Source organism: Mus musculus, chromosome 16 (genome assembly GCF_000001635.26).
Source record: "Mus musculus strain C57BL/6J chromosome 16, GRCm38.p6 C57BL/6J".
In the NCBI taxonomy this organism is placed as follows: Eukaryota; Metazoa; Chordata; class Mammalia; order Rodentia; family Muridae; genus Mus; species Mus musculus.
Genome location: NC_000082.6, coordinates 4873369 through 4891142, shown reverse-complemented (window position 1 = coordinate 4891142; position 17774 = coordinate 4873369). Strand labels below are relative to the sequence as shown.

The window sequence follows — 17774 nt, the reverse complement described above, 5'->3', positions numbered from 1 at the left end:
AGGTTTAGGGTACGTCAGAGCCAACTGAATAGCTAAAACAGTCAAATCTGGCCAGCTCTGGGTTCAAGTGAGAGCTCCTGCCTGAACCAGTATACAAGGCAGAGAGAGCAAAGGAGGAAGGGAGGATGGGAAAGGAGCCTCCACACACATTTATAAGCACACACACTGCCATGCACCAATCCCCACCACCAACCCCCAAAAGAGAGAATCTGTGAGCTTAGGCTAGGCAAAGAGTTCTTAACTATTACTTCAAAAGAGATTAGTATTCACATTAAAAACTGTTAAACTAGCTGGGCGTGGTGGCGCACGCCTTTAATCCCAGCACTTGGGAGGCAGAAGCAGGCGGATTTGTGAGTTCTAGGTCAGCCTGGTCTACAAAGTGAGTTCCAGGACAGCCAGGGCTACACAGAGAAACCCTGTCTCGAAAAACCAAAAACAAAAAACAAAACGAACAAACAAACAAAAAATTGTTAAACTGGGCCAAGTGTGGTGGGTCCTGTCATCCCAGCATCAGGGAAGCTGAAGCAAGAGGATGTTCATGAGAGAGGCCTCAAGGGCAACACATTTAGTTCCAAGCCAGATGGTCTCCAGAGCAACTCTGTTGGAAATCAAAAACAAAATTCCAAACCAAAGAGCTCGAGAGATAGTCCAGCAGTTGATAGTCCTTGCTGCTCTTACAAAGGACCACATAGTGGCTCACGACAATCTCTAACTCCAGTTCCAAAAGGTCACACGAGTTCTGACTTCAAAGGGTACCAGGGCACTCATGTGGTTTACACACACATGTAAGCAAAACACTTATTCACATAAACAAATCACTTTAAAACACTTTTTAAAAGTATTTAAGAGCTGGCTGCTCTTCTAGAAGACTTCCAGGGAATCTGCCACCCTCTCCTGGCCTCCACAGGCACCAGACAGACATGTGGTACACAGACATGCATATAGACAAAACACACATAAATATAAAATTAAATTAATTCCAGAACCTAGGAAGCAAAGGCAGGCAGGTGTCCGTGAGTTTCAAAGCCAGCCTGGTCTACACAGACTTGGAGGCTAGTGAAGAGGACATAGTTGTAGGTGGCATAGACATCTTTGTGCTACAGATATGCACTAGGGAACCCGGAATGTTAAGCATTTCAACATTCCCTTGAAAGTCCCCACTTCAAGGGAAGGGATCCCAGAAACTGAGATACTGAGAAGCTAGGTCCTGAGTCCTAGTGAGCATGGGCTACATGGCATAGGCCAAGCTAACTTGACGGTGTAGTCTCCAAATAATCAAAGCTTTAAGTGAAAAAAAGCCAGCCATACATACAACAGCTCTAGATTGTATGATTCCATTTATGTGAAATATCCAGAAAAGAAAAATTGCAAAGACAGAAAGCTGAACCCTGATCATGCTACTAGCACTGACTGCAAAGCATACAAAGTAAGCTCGGGGCGAGAAGGCGCTGTGGTGCACAGCCCTACCACTTACTAAAACTCCACTCATGCTTACAATGGGTCAGCCACATGTTGCACACATTATACATCTACAAAGCTATGAAGTGTAAAATAAACGACATGAAAGCAAAGCAGGTATTATTGAAGTCAAGTTTTCATTGTTGACAGCACATGATAAAACTCCTTAAGGAAGAAAACTGGACAGCATGAGATGCTCAACGTTACTTTAGAGAACTGGAAAGATAGTGGTTAAAGACAGCTGCTTTTACAGAGGACCCAGGTTCAATTCCTAGCACCACATGGTGGCTCCCTCCAGTTCCAAGAGATCAGATACTTTCTTCTAGCCTATATGGGCACCAAGCATCATACAGTGCACACACACACACATACACACACACACACAGACAAAACATTCACATGTAAAACAAAAAATGAATGCAGCCGGGCGGGCGTGGTGGCACACGCCTTTAATCCCAGCACTCGGGAGGCAGAGGCAGGCGGATTTCTGAGTTCGAGGCCAGCCTGGTCTACAAAGTGAGTGCCAGGATAGCCAGGGCTACACAGAGAAACCCTGTCTCGGGGGAAAAAAAAAAAAAAAGAATGCATCTAATAAAAATTTGTTTAAAAAAATTGCTTGGGCTCTAACAATGGCTCAGCAGTTATGAGTTCTTCTTGCTCTTGTAACTGACCCAAGTTCAGTTCCTGGTACTGACATGGCAAATACCAACTGTCTGTCCAAAGGATCCGATGCCCTCCCACAGGTACTGCATGCCCAGGACATGTGGATACAACAGAAAATAAAAACAACACTTTTTTTTTTTTTAATATAGGATCTCTCACTATGCAGCCCTGTAGACTAGGCTGGCCTACAACTCACAGAGATCCTCCTATCTCTGTCTCCCAAGAGCTAGGACTAAAGATGTCCACCATCTAAATAAAAGTAGCTTTAAAAAAAACAACAACAAAAATTAGCACACTTTTCCTTGAAATTCAAATAAAGAAAACCAGCAGAAGGCTGAAACTACAATTTTGTACAGATGAACAGTTCATGGGAGTACCCTTCAAGTGTTCCTCGCCTTTCTCTCAGCCCCAGTTTCCTGCACAAGATCTTAAGGACCCCATGGTAAGTGAAAGACTAGGACAGAAGAAAAACGAAAAGACACATTGTTTATATTGTTATCCAGGAGGGTATGAAACAGAGTAGCATTCTCTAGGTGCGATTGCCAGCACCAAACACATGCGGAACAAACAAAAATCTTTGGACTAGGCAGGCCCAGAACTCAGCAATGTATGAATGGCATCCCAGGTTACTGTGCCAGTAACCCCATCCAGGTTAGAGGAACATCTTAACAATTGGAAATGCCTAGTTCTGTGGATTTGTAGTGTGTGCACAGGCCATGCATTGTTGTTTTATGCAACTGCCTAAGTGAAGGGGCATTAATGGTACTCAGGTGCCAGGTGAGGGAAGCTAGCTTTCCAGTATCTGCCACACCACTGCCACATACAGGCAGGGTCTGGGCCAATCATCTAGCTACCTTTGAAGCAGTTATAGTAGCCAACATTTACAGAAAAATCTTATGTGCCTGGCGTAGTTCTAAGCACCCTTTTCCGAGAAGAGGAAACTGAGATGCAAATAAGCAAACTTAATCAAGGTCACTCAGCAGAAGACAAACAAGGAGAATCTCAGTGGAGGGTTAACAACTGTTGTCTCAGATGTGCACACACTAGTCCTTCAAGTCTCCAAGGAAACCTCTGGAGCTGCAGCCTGTACTAGCAATGCACACAGGCAAGCAGGTCTCCCTACACTGACATGTGATTCCATCCCATTCACTGAAAAGTGTCACTAAATAGTGCCAGTTTCCTGTTCTTTCATCCTGGGAGTTCCCAGATCTTCACACTAACAGAATACTATCTCAAACTTGAGTGGGCATCAAACACACCAAAGAAAATTAGCTTAAAATGCAGATCCCTAGGGCAAAGAAAGTCTAGAAGCACAGCCCGAAACATTTAATAAGCTGTCCAACTAATGGGGGCAGACTCTTCTCAGCCACACAGGAAATCTGGCCGGCTTGGTCTGAAAACACCTCAGGACCAAACATCACATTCAACACTTAGAACCGGATCTAAAGGCCCAGCGTTCTACCCCGCCAAGAAGTTGTGTAGAAGTAAATGTAGCTGACAAGGCACCAGGCATTGCTGTGTGTAGCAGGACACACCTGTAGTCTCAGCACCAGAAGCCTAAGGCTGGAGAACTGAGTACCAGGCCAGCCAGAGCTATATAACAGGACTTTTGTCTTAGAAAAAGGCCTGGTCTAAGAATGTGACTAAGTTAATATAATGCTTGACTACCATGCACAGTGCGCTGAGTTCAAGTCTCCAGCACCTCATAAAACAGGGCAAAGTGCACATTTCAAATCTCAACACTGGGAGGGTAGAGGCAGGAGGACCAGTGTTTGCTCAATGTCACTCTCATAAGGAGTTGGAGCCATGCTGGGCTACATGACATACTGTCCTTATTTTAAACACATACACAGAGAGAGAGAGAGAGAGAGAGAGACAGACAGAGAGAGAGAGAGAGAGAGAGAGAGAGAGAGAGAGAGCAGAGACTATGAATGAGAATAGGAGCAAGGCTCCTCTGGGATCCCACATCTGATATCTGATGCTGGTTCCAACTCTGCCCCCATCCAGCTCCCATAATCTACCAGTGAGTCTGCCCTGAATGAGAGGGAAAGGTCAGTAGTTCTCTCTAACCATTCAAACCATTATCCTGTCCTCCAATGGAACCCAGCACCTCCCTATCGATCACCTCCCTAGGTCAAACACCAGTGTCCCTCACTCGCACGGGAAGAGGAAAGCCTGGGTCCAAATCCTAATGAGTTGTCACAATCCAGGGCCGGTCTTCATGCCTCCAAAGCCGGCACCACCGGGTCGGTGGTGAGGGTGTCCTCACTACCAATGCAGTCTGATCCCAGAGATGCCAAGTATCGGTGCATACACAAAGTGAGTGGCCCAAGGTCACCAGTTAAAAAGAGGCCGCGCAAGGTGCGTCTGCGGCCAGCAGGGCTAGCCAGGGCCGCAGCCACGCCTCAAACTCCACAGGTACCGGGAAGGGGCACAGGAGGAGGGTCCGCGACAGGGCAGGGCGCTCGCGCGTCTGATCCCCGGGCCTCCTGGAGTCCCCAGTCCCCGTTCCAGCCCCCTTCCGCGGTCCGCGTCCTCGGAAGCTCACCGGACTTCGGAGGGTAGCGATAGGCCGAGTTGGCCTGTATGTCGATGTCCTCTACGCCCGCGATGCGGCGACTCAGGATGGAGCCCATGGTGCGCGTTTCTACCGGCCAGCCGGAGAGGAGAGGTTGTCGGCTGCGGCGTCCTCACACGGACATGGCCCAAAACAGGCCGCACCAACGCGTACCCACCGCCGCCACCGCCGCCGCCGCCGCGGCACCTCTCCACAGCCCCCGCCCCCGGCCGCCCCGGCCTAGGCCCGGCGCCCCGCCCCCGCCCCCGCCCCGCAGTTCCAGGGGAAATGGAGTCCAGGCCAGGCAGCCAATGCGCCTGCGTACTACGCTTCCCAAGCTTGCCACCACCACCACCACCACCACCACCACCACCACCACCTCTCACGTGAGTAGCCACAGTGGGTCGAACCAAGAGGCTCCGGCTAAGGGGGTTATCTCCTTCACACGACGCTAACCTCGGCTGCCCAGCTGGATACTGAAACCGGAATGCCTCAGTCCCTTCATCTTCTGTCTACATTTAGACACCCTCAGAATTTCGAGCGTCTCCCATGTAAACCAAGTCTGAAAATGTCGACAATTCTACAGTAGCTCTCCCCCACTTCCCGAGGTTCTTCTCCCATCCTCAGCCGCAAAGGGAATACCTTTAACCAGAGGACAACTGGGTAACCACCAAGCCTTGGAGCCTTGGTCAAGAAGTCAAAACATTAAAAAATAAATAAATAAATAAAAAGCCGGGCTTGGTAGCGCACGCCTTTAATCCCAGCAGAGGCAGAGGCAGGCGGATTTCTGAGTTCGAGGCCAGCCTGGTCTACAGAGTGAGTTCCAGGACAGCTAGGGCTACACAGAAACATTTACAATGGACACGGAATTTTCAGAAGACAGATTTCTCCCCCTTTGACACATAGGGAAACTGAGGCACAAAGCAGGGCAGACGGCAAATAATATGCTAAAAGCAAGTTCAGAAAAATCAGGATACGGATTGCAACATTAATTTACAAGCTATGCCCTGGCTTCTCTCACACACACGCACGCGCGCACACACGCACTGCTTTGAGGATGCCAGGGTATGTTTTTATGATTCTCAGAGGAGTTGAGTTTCTTAGAAGTGCCTCCCATCTTGAACCTGCTGTTCCAGGAGAGCAGCTAGGGAGACCAGCAGGTAGTGAAGTATCAGGTGGTGACTTCACCATAGTTCAAACTATACTAAACCTGAATGCAAAGTCCTTGAAGATCCTCCCCCTGTCCCTTGTAGATAAGGTGACAAGCATAGGCCTTAAGTGAAGACCTCAAGTGAGCAAAAAAATACCCTCGCGCGGTGGGTGTGCCTCGGTGCGGCCTGGTCTGGGCCATGTCTGTCGTCACCCCAACCTCTTCTGCTGGCCAGCAGAAATGTGCATCATGGGCTCCATCCTGAGTTGCTGCATCGTAGGTACGGAGGACATCAATTTTCAGGCCAACTTGGCCTATTGCTATCCTCCAAAGTCCGGTGAAGGAAGAGAGAAAATATCAAGAATTGATAGGCTGAAGCCTGGCGTGGTGGCGCACGTCTTTACTCGGGAGGCAGAGGCAGGCGGATTTCTGAGTTCGAGGACAGCCTGGTCTACAAAGTGAGCTCCAGGACAGCCCGGGCTATACAGAGAAACCCTGTCTCGAAAAAACAAAACAAAAAGAATTGATAGGCTGAAAGCTGTGTGAGGAGGTGGCCAAAATGGCTGAATGATGGAATAATATATGTAATTGAATATAATAATATTCAAACCATAAAGGGCTAGTGCCACTCACCAGAGACAAGACTTCCCTCGAGACCATGTTGTTGAGACCTAGTTGGGACCCTCCAGGACACCAGAGGTCCTCCAAAGTTCAACTAAGGAGCAGCAGAGGGCAGCCAAGAAGTTAGATGAGAAGCTACATTTCCTGGCTGGAAACTCTTTCCTCTTACACTGGAAGCAGAGATTCACAGTCTAAGGCATAATCTGTCTGCACCGCCCGCCATCCACCTCCACTGTGCCTCCCACCCAGGCACCCTCCTCCATCCCTGAAGAGTCGAGCTTTTGGCTCTTCTTTGGCTAATGCTACCCTAGAGTAGCTGTGTAAGAGATCTCTGAATTTCTTCAAACTCAAAATAGCACAATGGACCAGTTGAGAACAAAAGCCATAATCTCTTCATAAACATATTTAGAATCATAAGACAGCACACACTAATGACTATTATGAAGATGTGCCTAGACTAATGGAAGCAAGGCCTGATTATGGAGTTGCACAAAGGATGCAATTTCAATACATCTAGCTCACAAGCTGTGCCTGAAGGAGAGACATCTTCTTGAACCCTGCATTTAAGAGAGTCACTGGAAACAACATAGCTTCAGCCTTCCACCATCCTCTCTGTGACCACAGCACACATTGCAACCAACTTAAGCTGCAGAGGAACCATGACTGCCTGGCTCAAGTGTGTCAGCCACCACAAAGCTGCATAGCAACATACTCTTGACAGGCAACTTGTCTGATACATGGGAGAAGTGAATCCACGGACAATTTGGGTCAGAGCTTGCATTTGCAACTGTACCAGGATATCTCAATCAGAATTTCAATTTCACCAAGAATCTGGAAAGCTAAAATGAAATGACCCATATGTCACTAGGAAGAGTTCAGGTGTTTGATGTAGCCTGAGCATATCTATCCTAAAGATCTACATTGGCGAAACACTCCTCGCATCCCCCATAATGCCTGTCTGTAGCTCAGGCTGGTCTCTAACTCATAATTCTAAGTGCTGAGTGTAAGTATGTACAACCACACCCACCTTAGGACCAAACACTTTTCATATGCTGTCATCTTGCCTGAGGGATCTATGCATATTCTCTTACTTAGTACTCTGGTGTTCCATTTTCTTTTTTTTTTTTTTTTTTGGTTTTTCGAGACAGGGTTTCTCTGTGTAGCCCTGGCTGTCCTGGAACTCACTCTGTAGACCAGGCTGGCCTCGAACTCAGAAATCCACCTGCCTCTGCCTCTCAAGTGCTGGGATTAAAGGCGTGTGCCACCACGCCCGGCCATTTTCTATTTTCATCCCCAATTTATACAAGAGGAGACATAAAAGTAAAGTGCCCCTACTCCAGTCACACAGTTGATAGATGGTGTGATAGCTAGTGCTAATTGTCAATCTAATAGGTCCTGCTCTCTTAGGCATGCTTGTGGGGACTGTCTTGTCTTCATTGATGTAGAAAGACACATCTTAACTGTGCTGAGTGGCAGCATTCCTTAAACGGGACCCAGGACAGCATAAAATAGGGATGCCTGGGCCACTGAGAGCACACCAGGTAAAGGTGCTTGCCACTGAACCTGCATCTGATCCCTAGAACCAGATGGTAGAAGGCAATTGACTCCACCCTTACACCATAGCATTCACACACCCACATAAACACACAGTAAATAAATATAAAACAAAATATAAAATAAGTTGGAGCGTTGATCCTATTTTCCTGATTTTGGATGCCATGTGACTAGCTGCTTCAGCTCCCACCACCTTGACTACTCTGCCACAGCAGACGGTACCCTGTAACTGTGAGGTGGGAAAAACTTTTCCTACCTTAAATATGTTGAACTCTTTGATCAATGAGCTAAAGATATCTGAACCTGGTATAGTCTTTAAAAATCAAAAAAGAAAAGTTCTCCCTGTGAAATCCTAACACTCTTATGCATATTTCATGGTATATATGCTACATGAATGTTTTAACACACGCACGCACATGCAAAAGTGCTCTGAATTCAGTCTCCTGCCTTCCCTGATCATACAGAGGGAAAAGTCCTGAGGGCTCTGGTTGTCTCAAGAAAATGGAGAACCTGGGCACAGCAGGTATTTTACCAAGCAGAAGTGTCACTAAACAGTGTTCTTAAAGAGTTTGAATTCAGGAGTTCCAAACCCCTCCAGCAATATCCTTCTGTGTTTGTCCACTATCAACATTTGAATGGATTAATTTTATTCAACAAATATTTATTGTGCAGCTACTATGTGCCAGATGATGAGTAAGGCAACGGAGATCAACTGACAGAAGAGAGGGTGCCTGCAGACCAGCAGCAGCAGCAGCAGCAGCAACACACCTCCATTGACTAGCTCTGTGAATGGGGACATTTCTCATCATACCTGAACCTCAGGTAAGGGAAGGCTGGAAATGCCCTATTCTCTCTCACATTCTCTTCTGGCCCTGTTCCCAGGGCACATCCCAGACTGCTAAAAAATCCAAAGTCCACCCTCCAGCCAAGCAAATAGTGGCTGAAAACAACGTTGTTTTCTTTCCCTGCCACGGCTGGGAAAAACAAGCTAGCTGGAGTAACTCATCACCTGGCAGGGTGACCTTCCCTTCTGTCAGCTTTTTGTTCTGCCAGTGCAAGGCCTGCATGCAGTAGCTCTCTCTGGGCTGAGCAAGCCACTGAGGTGACTAGATAAGGTAGAAGGGTGTGCCTGTCTGTGATCCTACATCCATGAACAAAAGATCCCCCGACCCAATACTCAGCTTCCTTTGCCTGAAAGATATAGCTGGCTCACTGGGTGCCTGGTCTTTTCTTTAGCTCCAAATGTCACAAGTATAAGGAAATCCACCATCAGCTTGCTTACTATAAAAATGGGAATGACACTCCCTACAGTAGCTAACGCAGGACTCGAGAAGAGATGCATGCCAAGTCTTGTACACAGAGTACCAGGCCTTTTGCTAGGTCTGTCATGCTCATCCATCCCACACTGCACAGTGAGGAGAGTTCCCACACAAGAGTGGAACTTCGAAGAAACAACAGTCAAAAATGCCATCCAGGTCTGTCTGGCTACAACCTACCCACCTTCCTTCAGACTTTGTTACAGTCTCCATGGCAACAGTGAAATCAGAGCGGCCTTTTACTGTGATCTCCATGTGTGCTGGTTTTGCCTATAATAATGCACATGCATAGTTGGGCGTGGTGGCACACACCTTTAATCCCAGCACTTGGGAGGCAGAGGCAGGCGGATTTCTGAGTTCAGAGTGAGTTCCAGGACAGCCAGGGCTACACAGAGAAACCCTGTCTCGAAAACAAACAAACAAAAGCACATGCATGATGCTTCCTAGAAATAAAGGCATATTCTCAGCAAAAGCAAAAAAATTGGGGTACTGTTGATATGCAAAGACTACTGCTGAGTGTTTCTCCAAAAGGCAGCAAAGAGGCTGAAATCTTACTTCGTGTGGACAGATGGGCAAAACGTCTAAGAAAGGGAGACACTCACTAGTCCCGCTGCTACCCATAAACTAAACTCGCAGCTATAACTCAGAGCCTTCCAAGCTCCCCGTCCTCGTTTCTTCCTCCTTTTCTTCCTATCTAAGGATCTTTCAGTCCCACCTCCTTCCCATCTTCCTCCAGCCACCCGATCGGAGAGCCCCTAGGAGTGAAGGGCAAGATAGAACTCCATTTCCCTAGGTATCAACTGGGCCCCACACCTTTACGGCCTCAGCGGTCCTAGCGAGAACAAAGGATCAGGTGTATCAAAACGTCTCAAGAGCCCGCAGTTGGCTTCCGAGGCCTGCGCTTACTTCCTCGGGGCAGTGTCGCTATAATGAAGCTTTCGGACCTAACGCCTCCCCTCCCGGCTGGTTCTACAGGGGGCCAGGTCAAAGGTGAGGCCAGTGAGAGCAAAGAACCCGGGCAACGTCTCTCAGCCGAGAAGACAACGCCAGCCCTCTCCTCCCCCCAGCTTCTGGGCGACTCTTCCACGTCCGACCGGCCACTCTACCAACCGCGACGTCAGCCGGAAGTGGCATGTGCGGGGCTGTAAACACCGCCTGCGAAATCACGCACCCAGCTCCCGACCCCGCCCCCACGCCACGTGATGCGCCCGCCCCCGCCGCCGCCTCATTGGGCGGCCAGCTTTGTTTACCTTATATGGCCAGGTCCTAACACCCCGTGACGGCCCATTGGTACAGTCGCGACCTCACTCAGGTGACGTCACTGGGACAGAAAGATGCAAATAAACCGGGGCATTGTGGGAATGGCAGTCGTGGCCGTTTCTGTACGTGCTCCGCGCGGTCCTTTTGCCAGCAGGCTGCTGGAAGTTTTTCTTTTGCGTGGGAAAGTGGGAGTTGAAAGAAAGGGGACGCCAAGGCTCCGGAGCAGGGGCTGTCTTTTTTTTTTTTTTTTTTTTTTTTTTTTTTTTTAAGACGCTCTTCCTGCACGACTGGCCAAGAGTTAGGCAAAGATGCCTTGCGAGCTCTGGAATGCTTCCAGGAGGTGGTGATTTCTAGCAGCGCCTTGAAAGGCAGATGCTCTGCGATACCGAGCGTTTTCTAAGTCTCAGGATTTTAGGAGTGTTTCAGCCTAGGGCAGTGGAGTAGGACCAAAGCTATCAGAGAGTCCCCTAAGAGCGCGCCTATTAATATTGTGATGCTAAGCACAGCAGCACACAGGACCTCCAGGGCCCAGTGATAAGGCAAGCTTGTGCAATGGTCCCTGGTTCGCAACTTCGCCTCTCAGCCTGGGGCACGGGCTGCGCGCCCCACTGAGATCGCTCGGGAGAGGGCGTCCACGCTCCTTCCCGGTCCGTTCGGCGGGGGCGTCGCGGACTACACATCCCAGCATGCTTCGCCGGCCGCGGGGCAGCGAGGCGCGGTGAGTCAGAGCGCACAGTAAATATTTGTATTAGCCGGGGCCGGCTCGCTAATGGTGGACGCGTGAGGCTAGCGCGCAGGGAGGCCGGAGCGGGCTGCACGGCGGCGCCATGTCCGTGAACATGGACGAGCTCAAACACCAGGTCATGATCAACCAGTTCGTGCTGACGGCGGGCTGTGCGGCCGATCAGGCGAAGCAACTGCTACAAGCGGCCCACTGGCAGTTCGAGGTGCGTAGGGGAACCGGGGACGGGCGCGGGCGGTGTGGACACGTGCCGGGGTGCCGGCTGCGGGCATCACCGACCGCCAGGCCAGAGCCCCGGAAACCCCGCTATCAGGACTGGATACCCTCCCCCAACACCCCCCCCCCCCCGGTCCCGGTAACGGCTGAGGAGGAGACAGCCGCCTGGAAGACGCCCAGGGCCGTGCCGGAGGCGGAGTCGCTTGGAGAGAGCGGTCTCAGGGTCGGTGTGCCGGGTGGGCGGTTTGCGGGAGTGCGCACACGTACATGTGGATTTGTATTTACGCACGCACCGCGCTTGGGCGTCAGCAGGGCACATCGAAGGTTGTGGGCATGTGGGCGCGTGTGCGGACTCAAAGCCCGTCTCGAGTGCGTGTCTGATACAGGATACCTTTGTGTCATGTTTGGTGTGTGTGTGCAGCGTGTACATAGGTGGTGGTTTGCTGATGGTAATCGTGCTGGGTATGGTGCGGTGTATGTTCATATACGTCATGGAGTGTATGGGTGGTGTGCTGGATCCTCAGAGTAAATTACGAGAGTCTGTATGTGTGTAGCCCACTCCAAAGGTGTCACCGGGGCGGGATCCTTATGAAGACCTGGGTATCCTCGGGCCTGACAAAGGAACCTGTATCTTGGGATGGTGTACTGTATACGGTTCACTTATTTTAGGGCATTTTAGACAGAAGATGGGAAGGTCAGTCTGGCTCTCATCTACTCCCAGGTTTCTCTTGACCGGTAGGATTATGTGCCCAGTCTTTTGTGTTACTAAGATGCCTCTGTTCCTCTAACTCAAAACCCCACATTCACCACTTGTGGGTATCGAGATGAGACTCTCTGGCTTGTAGCTGTGTGGGTACATGTGTGAGTCACAACCAGAGCCAGTCTAGTATTCTGTGCCCAGTTGGAGACCCCAGAGCTTGGCTTCCCAGTGGGAACCATCCCATTTTCAGTAGGAAAAGCCAGGAAGTGGAGACCAAGGCTTAACTTCCTGGTGCAGGATCAGAACCTCCCCAGGCTGGGAAGACTGTAGCCCTTCCAGCTCTGGATACCAAGCCTTCGATCTGTTTATCTACTCCCTGCTAGACTTCCAGGCCAATGTCCCTATGCAAGAGAGGGAAGGCTTCTTCCTTTAGCCTGGATTTGCTTACCCCTGGAGGTAGCAGTGCTTGTCAGCCTCTGAGGCCTGAACGCTCTGCCTTCTGTCCCCTCCCCCTGCAGCCCCACCCCAGGGAAGTGCCTTACTGCTCAGCTCTGCAACAGTCTTAATCTGCCCTGTTGTCTCTTGGGTTGGATGTGGTAAAACTTGTAAAACCACATTCATGGCAGTTGCTGGAGCCCAGTGGCTCTGCTTGCAGGTCCTTGCCCCAGGCTGGGCAGGCAGGCAGGTGTCTCATGGGAAATGGGCCGTGTGGAAGACTCGGCCCCTCTCTCAGTGTGGCGCAGGCTGGAGGGGGATGGACTGAGATATATGGCTACCAAGATTAGGGAAAACTGTCTTCAGGAGGAGCAGGGACTTCCTGCAGCCTGGAAACAGGCTGACTGACATGGGTAAGTTCTCTGTGCTCTGGGCTTGCAGAGTCTCCCTGTCACCGGGTACAAAGTGAAGAATAAGCTGTGAGCTCCCCTTGACCTGAGGCATCTGCCTAGGTGTGAGGGGTTCCTCATGGTTAGCCCTCCCCCACCCTCCTGGTTGGTAGCATACTCCAGGCAGTGTTTCTGGGTCACATTCTCAGATTCAGGTGCTAATGGGGGCAGAGGCGGGGAGGGGGGGGGGACACACACACACACACACCTCTGTGTAGTTGGCCAGATTCTTCTCTATACTGCCCTTTGGAGGACAGTACGGGTGTGTCATGTTGGGGTCCTGGGCTAGAGGAGCAGCTGCCCCTGCTAGGAGGCCTTGAGTGACCCCAGATTCATCCCCACTCCACTGCTTGGGAACACTGGTGTTGGGCACCACCAGCAGGGCATTCCCAGAATAATTCATTGGAATATACTGGAAAAATAAAAGAGCAAGCCTGGTCTCAGCCTGGGTTTCTGTGTGAAATCAGAGGCAAGGGGCTCCCAGTCCTGCTGGCTGGCCTGGCCTCCTGCTGTTCTGGGTTGGAGTGAGGAGTGGTACTGCCTAGGCTGAAGCTTAGCAGGCTCCAGGGGACCCCTCACCCACTTGATAACCGTGCTCACCCAGCACTTTCACAACAGCATCCAGTTTCCTCTTTTCCTGAATCAGGCCAAGGCAGGATACGGTCAGTACAGACGCTATCCTTTGGGTTCCCTGAGGCCACCCTGGGGCTCCCTTCCCCAGTGACACAGGCTTTTACACCAAGTCCTCTTTTTTTTTTTTTTGGTTTTTCGAGACAGGGTTTCTCTACAGCTCTGGCTGTCCTGAAACTCACTTTGTAGACCAGGCTGGCCTCCAACTCAGAAATCCACTTGCCTCTGCCTCCTGAGTGCTGGGATTAAAGGTGTGCGCCACCACGCCCAGCTACACCAAGTCCTCTTTCACCACACTTTTTGGCCAGTCCTGAGTGTTAGCCTAGAGTCCCAGTTCAGGGTTCTGTTCCTATTCCCACCTCGTGCTAGCCCAGGGTCTTAAGCCACTTCATCCTCAGTTTTCCTGTCTGTAAAATGGAGGACACCAATTCTAGCTTTGATGGTATGCCCCTATTTTGCCCTATTTCTGCTTGAAGAGGCTGTAGCTCAGAACAACAGGTGGCTAAGGAGCTGTCCCAAAAGCTGTCATGGAAGCAGTCTTCAGTTTCTGGGTCACCCTCTAGCTGTTCGTGTTAGGGACATCCCTCCAGAGATGGAAGTTATGCTAAGAAGTCTCCACCCTCTACACTGAGACTCACTCTTTGAGAGTCCCCCAGTACATATGATACAGAGACTCAGAGAAGGGTGGGGATTCCTCCCAACACACACCCCTCCAGTTGAGGTGACAGACCCAGGCCACAGTAGAGTCCAGAAAAGCCACAGTGACAATGTTAGGGTGTGGGGCAAGGGTTCATGAGACCCCAGCTACCTGACTGGTGGGAAGCGATATTGTAAGCGTCTTCACTGCTGGGAGTCCCATGAGACCTCCTTGTGTGATGGTCACAGACACACTGCTGGACCTCAGTTCACCCTGTCCCTCGGGGATGGTTGGACAGGTCTTGGAGGGTAAGCACAGCCTTTCTCTCTGCAGACAGCCCTCAGCACCTTTTTCCAGGAGACCAACATCCCCTACAGCCACCACCACCAGATGGTAAGTGTCCCCTGGAAACCCAAAGTGGCAGTACTGGTGGCTCCCTGTCCAAGTAGGGGGAGGCTGAACTTACTGGCTACACCTAGGAAGGTGGAGGAGGATGGTCACTGGAATGAAGGCGTTCTTCAAGTGAGGTAGGAATGTGTGGGCAACTTGGGCCCTGCAGAACCTGGAGAACACTGTCTCGAACACTGGCTCTTGGAGCTCCGCCCCCTCAGGCAGTCTGCCAGGACTGCCATCCTGACCACTGGCTGAAAAGCCTCAGTGCCGGGACAGCAGGCGCTGTGCCAGGTGGTGTGGTCTCCCTGAAGCCAGGCTAACCCTTTGTCTAGATGTCTTCTCGTGTGAACTCTTCCCTGGGTGGTGGGCCAACTGGGGCCAGATGCAGCCCAAGTGACTCCCAGTAACTTCTGGGCACGTCTCCTTTGTAGAGGCAGCAAAGGCCCCACCAGAAGGGTGCTCAACCTTCCATCTGTGCTTTCTCCCCCACAGATGTGCACTCCCGCCAACACCCCTGCCACGCCCCCCAACTTCCCTGATGCCCTCACCATGTTCTCCCGTCTCAAGGCCTCTGAAAGCTTCCACGGGGGTGGCGGCAGCAGCAGCCCAATGGCCACGTCGGCCACATCACCCCCACCGCACTTCCCCCATGCCACTGGCAGCTTTGCAACACCCAGCTGGCCAACTGCAGCCTCACCCCCAGGAGGCCCACAGCAACACCAGCCGCAGCCGCCCCTGTGGACTCCGGCACCCCCTTCCCCGACTTCAGACTGGCCTCCCCTGGCTCCTCAACAGGCCACCTCAGAACCAAGGGCCCACCCTGCCATGGAGGCAGAGAGATAAGGGAGGCCCCTCCCCCCTCCCGGAGGCCAGAACCCCGTGGGGTGGGGGAGAGGATGTTTCTGTGGGCCCCTTCACCCCTCCTCTGTCTGCACCTCTAAACCCCAGAGCCCTGGAGGGGAGAGACTGGACTCTAGCCAGGCAGTCTTGTGCCGGCACGCACAGCTGCACGCACGCATGCAAGTTCACAGCGCAGGCACCCCCAGCTCGCCTGGATCTGACTCCAAGTGGCTTGGGTGCCTGGTGGGCAGCACCTTGGAGACCAAGCAGCCATCCCAGCGAAGACTTACCTGCCTGGCCCCACCACCTGGAGTGTTTCAGAGAATCACTTGGTGGCAGTCACGTGGCTGACTCCTGTCTTGGGCCATAGGCCTAGATCCCTACCCATGGGAATGCAGAGCCTTCTCCGCATGTGTGCGTGCAGCTGTGTCTTATGTATTTATATGTATGTCGCTCTTCAAAAGCAACCTAGTTTATGGGGCAGCTGGACTTTGCATGTTAGAGTGAGCCCCAAGCCCCTTGGCCCACCACCCTGTTGTCTGAAGGGCTCTGTCTCACTCCACCTCCTTATCTGCCAGCATTGCTGTTTCCTGCAAAGGATTATGGGAAACTCCAGGACTCTTCTACCCAGCTCCTGCCTGCAAAGGTTCCCTGCATGCCTCTTCCCCTGAGCCCAGGGGTACCTGGTCCCCATTTCCTACTCCTCTTTTAACAAAAGAGAAAAGAATTCCAAACCACCACCAGGCTCTGTAGTCTTGCCTCATATATCCTGGGTGTTGCTGGCTGGCTCTGGAAGGGGGTGCTAAGCTGAATAGGCCTCCCCATTCTCTCCTAGCTCCACACTCCTGACTGACTGTCCTGTCTACATGGTCTGAAATCACCTTGCCTACCAGAGCCTCTCTCTGCTAAGTTTTCTAGCTTTTGTTCCCAGAATTTCACCTCTTACTTAACCCCTTTCCTGATGAAATGGAGGGGTCTTAGTCCTGTCTGTCCTGAACCTTTAGCCTAGCCACCAACTGTAAGGCCTGGTTAGGTTCCTATACCAACCTGGATTCCTACCTATCTGGAGGTAGAGAATGAGGCGGGAAGGAGGAAGGTGTGTTTGGCTCAAGTCTTACTCTACAGCTTCCCCACAGGGATGGTAGGAAACTGTTCCTCAGGGATCTGATCCCAGGGCCACCTGTCATGCAGGGTGGCCCTGTGGACTATGTTTGATGTAGCACATGGCCTAATGTCAGTTTTGAAATGCCCAGCAGCTCCTAGGTGGCCTGGGGTGGATTATGCCAGCCCTGCTTAAAATGTTGTCTCATGGCAAAGTAGAAAACATCACCCTAGACCTTGTTTTGTACATAAAATCTCAGTGTGAAGCTTCCCCGCCCCCCCCCCCCCAGTCAAAATCGAGCTACTAAATACACAGTGAACTTTTTGCCACTGCTCTCCCACCCCCAACAAGGTCTCTGTGTAGCCCTGGCTGTCCTGGGACTCACTCTAGACCAGGCTGACCTCAAACCCAGAGATTCACCTGCCTCTGCCTCCCAAGTGCTAAGATTAAAGGTGTGCGCCACCACCTGGCTGACATTGAAGTTTTAAGAAGTACCCTTGAGATATCTAACATGCTGGAACTGAGGCCGCCATTGAGCCTACCTATTTGAGGAGGCTCCTGAGAGTTGGGCCTGGTGGTCTCAAGTGGTTACACACATGAAGGCAGAAGGGACCTTTTATCCTTAGCACTGTTAACATCTGGGCATGTAATGTCCTTACAGTAAGAGCCGTCCTATATACAGTGTGATGCCCAGTGTTCTAGAAGCCTGCCCAACAGGTCAGGTAGCACCATCAGGTAGTGGTGATCAAAGCCCACTGTAGACACTGCCGACATCCTCTCTAGATGGCCATGCTAGTCACACACATGGTTCACATGCCTAGCTGCCGAGCCTAAACAGATCCCAGGTCTCTATATCAGTGCTGGGAGGAATAGCAGGTCAACAGCAGTGACCCCTCTGCCTAAAGTAACAGCCATTCGTTCACACTTGGAAAAGGTGAGCTTTCTGGTGTGTCAATTCCACTTTAAAGCTGTTATTAAAAATATACAGGTCCCAATATCAGGTGGTTCTGATGCAGCAGATAAGCACACAGCCACCAGTCTCCTGATCTCC

At 51.1% G+C, this 17774-nt stretch overlaps 2 protein-coding genes across 13 annotated transcripts in view; one reads left to right on the top strand and one right to left on the bottom strand.

Annotated features, from left to right (window-relative positions):
* Mgrn1 (mahogunin, ring finger 1) overlaps positions 1-5043 on the bottom strand; it is a 52197-nt gene extending 47154 nt beyond the window's left edge. For 5 of the 10 annotated variants that reach the window (NR_166412.1, NM_001379014.1, NM_001379013.1 and 2 more), the window contains exon 1: positions 4670-4893. Coding sequence is in view for 9 of the 10 variants with exons in the window: in NM_001379014.1 (NP_001365943.1) it covers positions 4670-4757 (88 nt within the window). In the remaining variant the exon portion in view is untranslated. Of the gene's footprint in view, positions 1-4669 lie in introns of all 10 variants that reach the window. The other 5 variants (NM_001252437.1, NM_001357062.1, NM_029657.4 and 2 more) reach the window with 2 other exon arrangements.
* Positions 5044-10822: 5779 nt separating this feature from the next.
* Positions 10823-16364, top strand: Ubald1 (UBA-like domain containing 1). 3 transcript variants are annotated; one of them, XM_030249015.1, is made up of 3 exons: positions 10823-11297; positions 14722-14781; positions 15274-16364. In XM_030249015.1, the coding sequence occupies exons 2-3, from the start codon at positions 14779-14781 to the stop codon at positions 15622-15624; spliced, it is 354 nt and encodes a 117-aa protein (XP_030104875.1). In that variant the 5' UTR covers positions 10823-11297; positions 14722-14778; the 3' UTR covers positions 15625-16364. The 3 variants fall into 3 exon arrangements, with proteins under 3 accessions (XP_030104875.1, NP_663334.1, XP_030104876.1); NM_145359.2 differs by having other exon boundaries at positions 11292-11526; XM_030249016.1 differs by lacking the exon at positions 10823-11297 and adding an exon at positions 11552-13085.
* The last annotated feature ends 1410 nt before the right edge of the window (positions 16365-17774 follow it).

Excerpts from the sequence above, each read along its gene's own strand:
- Ubald1 (NM_145359.2), top strand. The coding sequence starts at position 11,407 with ATGTCCGTGAACATGGACGAGCTCAAACACCAGGTCATGATCAACCAG. Across the intron at positions 11,527-14,721 it reads CGGCCCACTGGCAGTTCGAG|ACAGCCCTCAGCACCTTTTT; the intron begins GTGCGTAGGGGA and ends TTCTCTCTGCAG. Across the intron at positions 14,782-15,273 it reads ACAGCCACCACCACCAGATG|ATGTGCACTCCCGCCAACAC; the intron begins GTAAGTGTCCCC and ends TCTCCCCCACAG.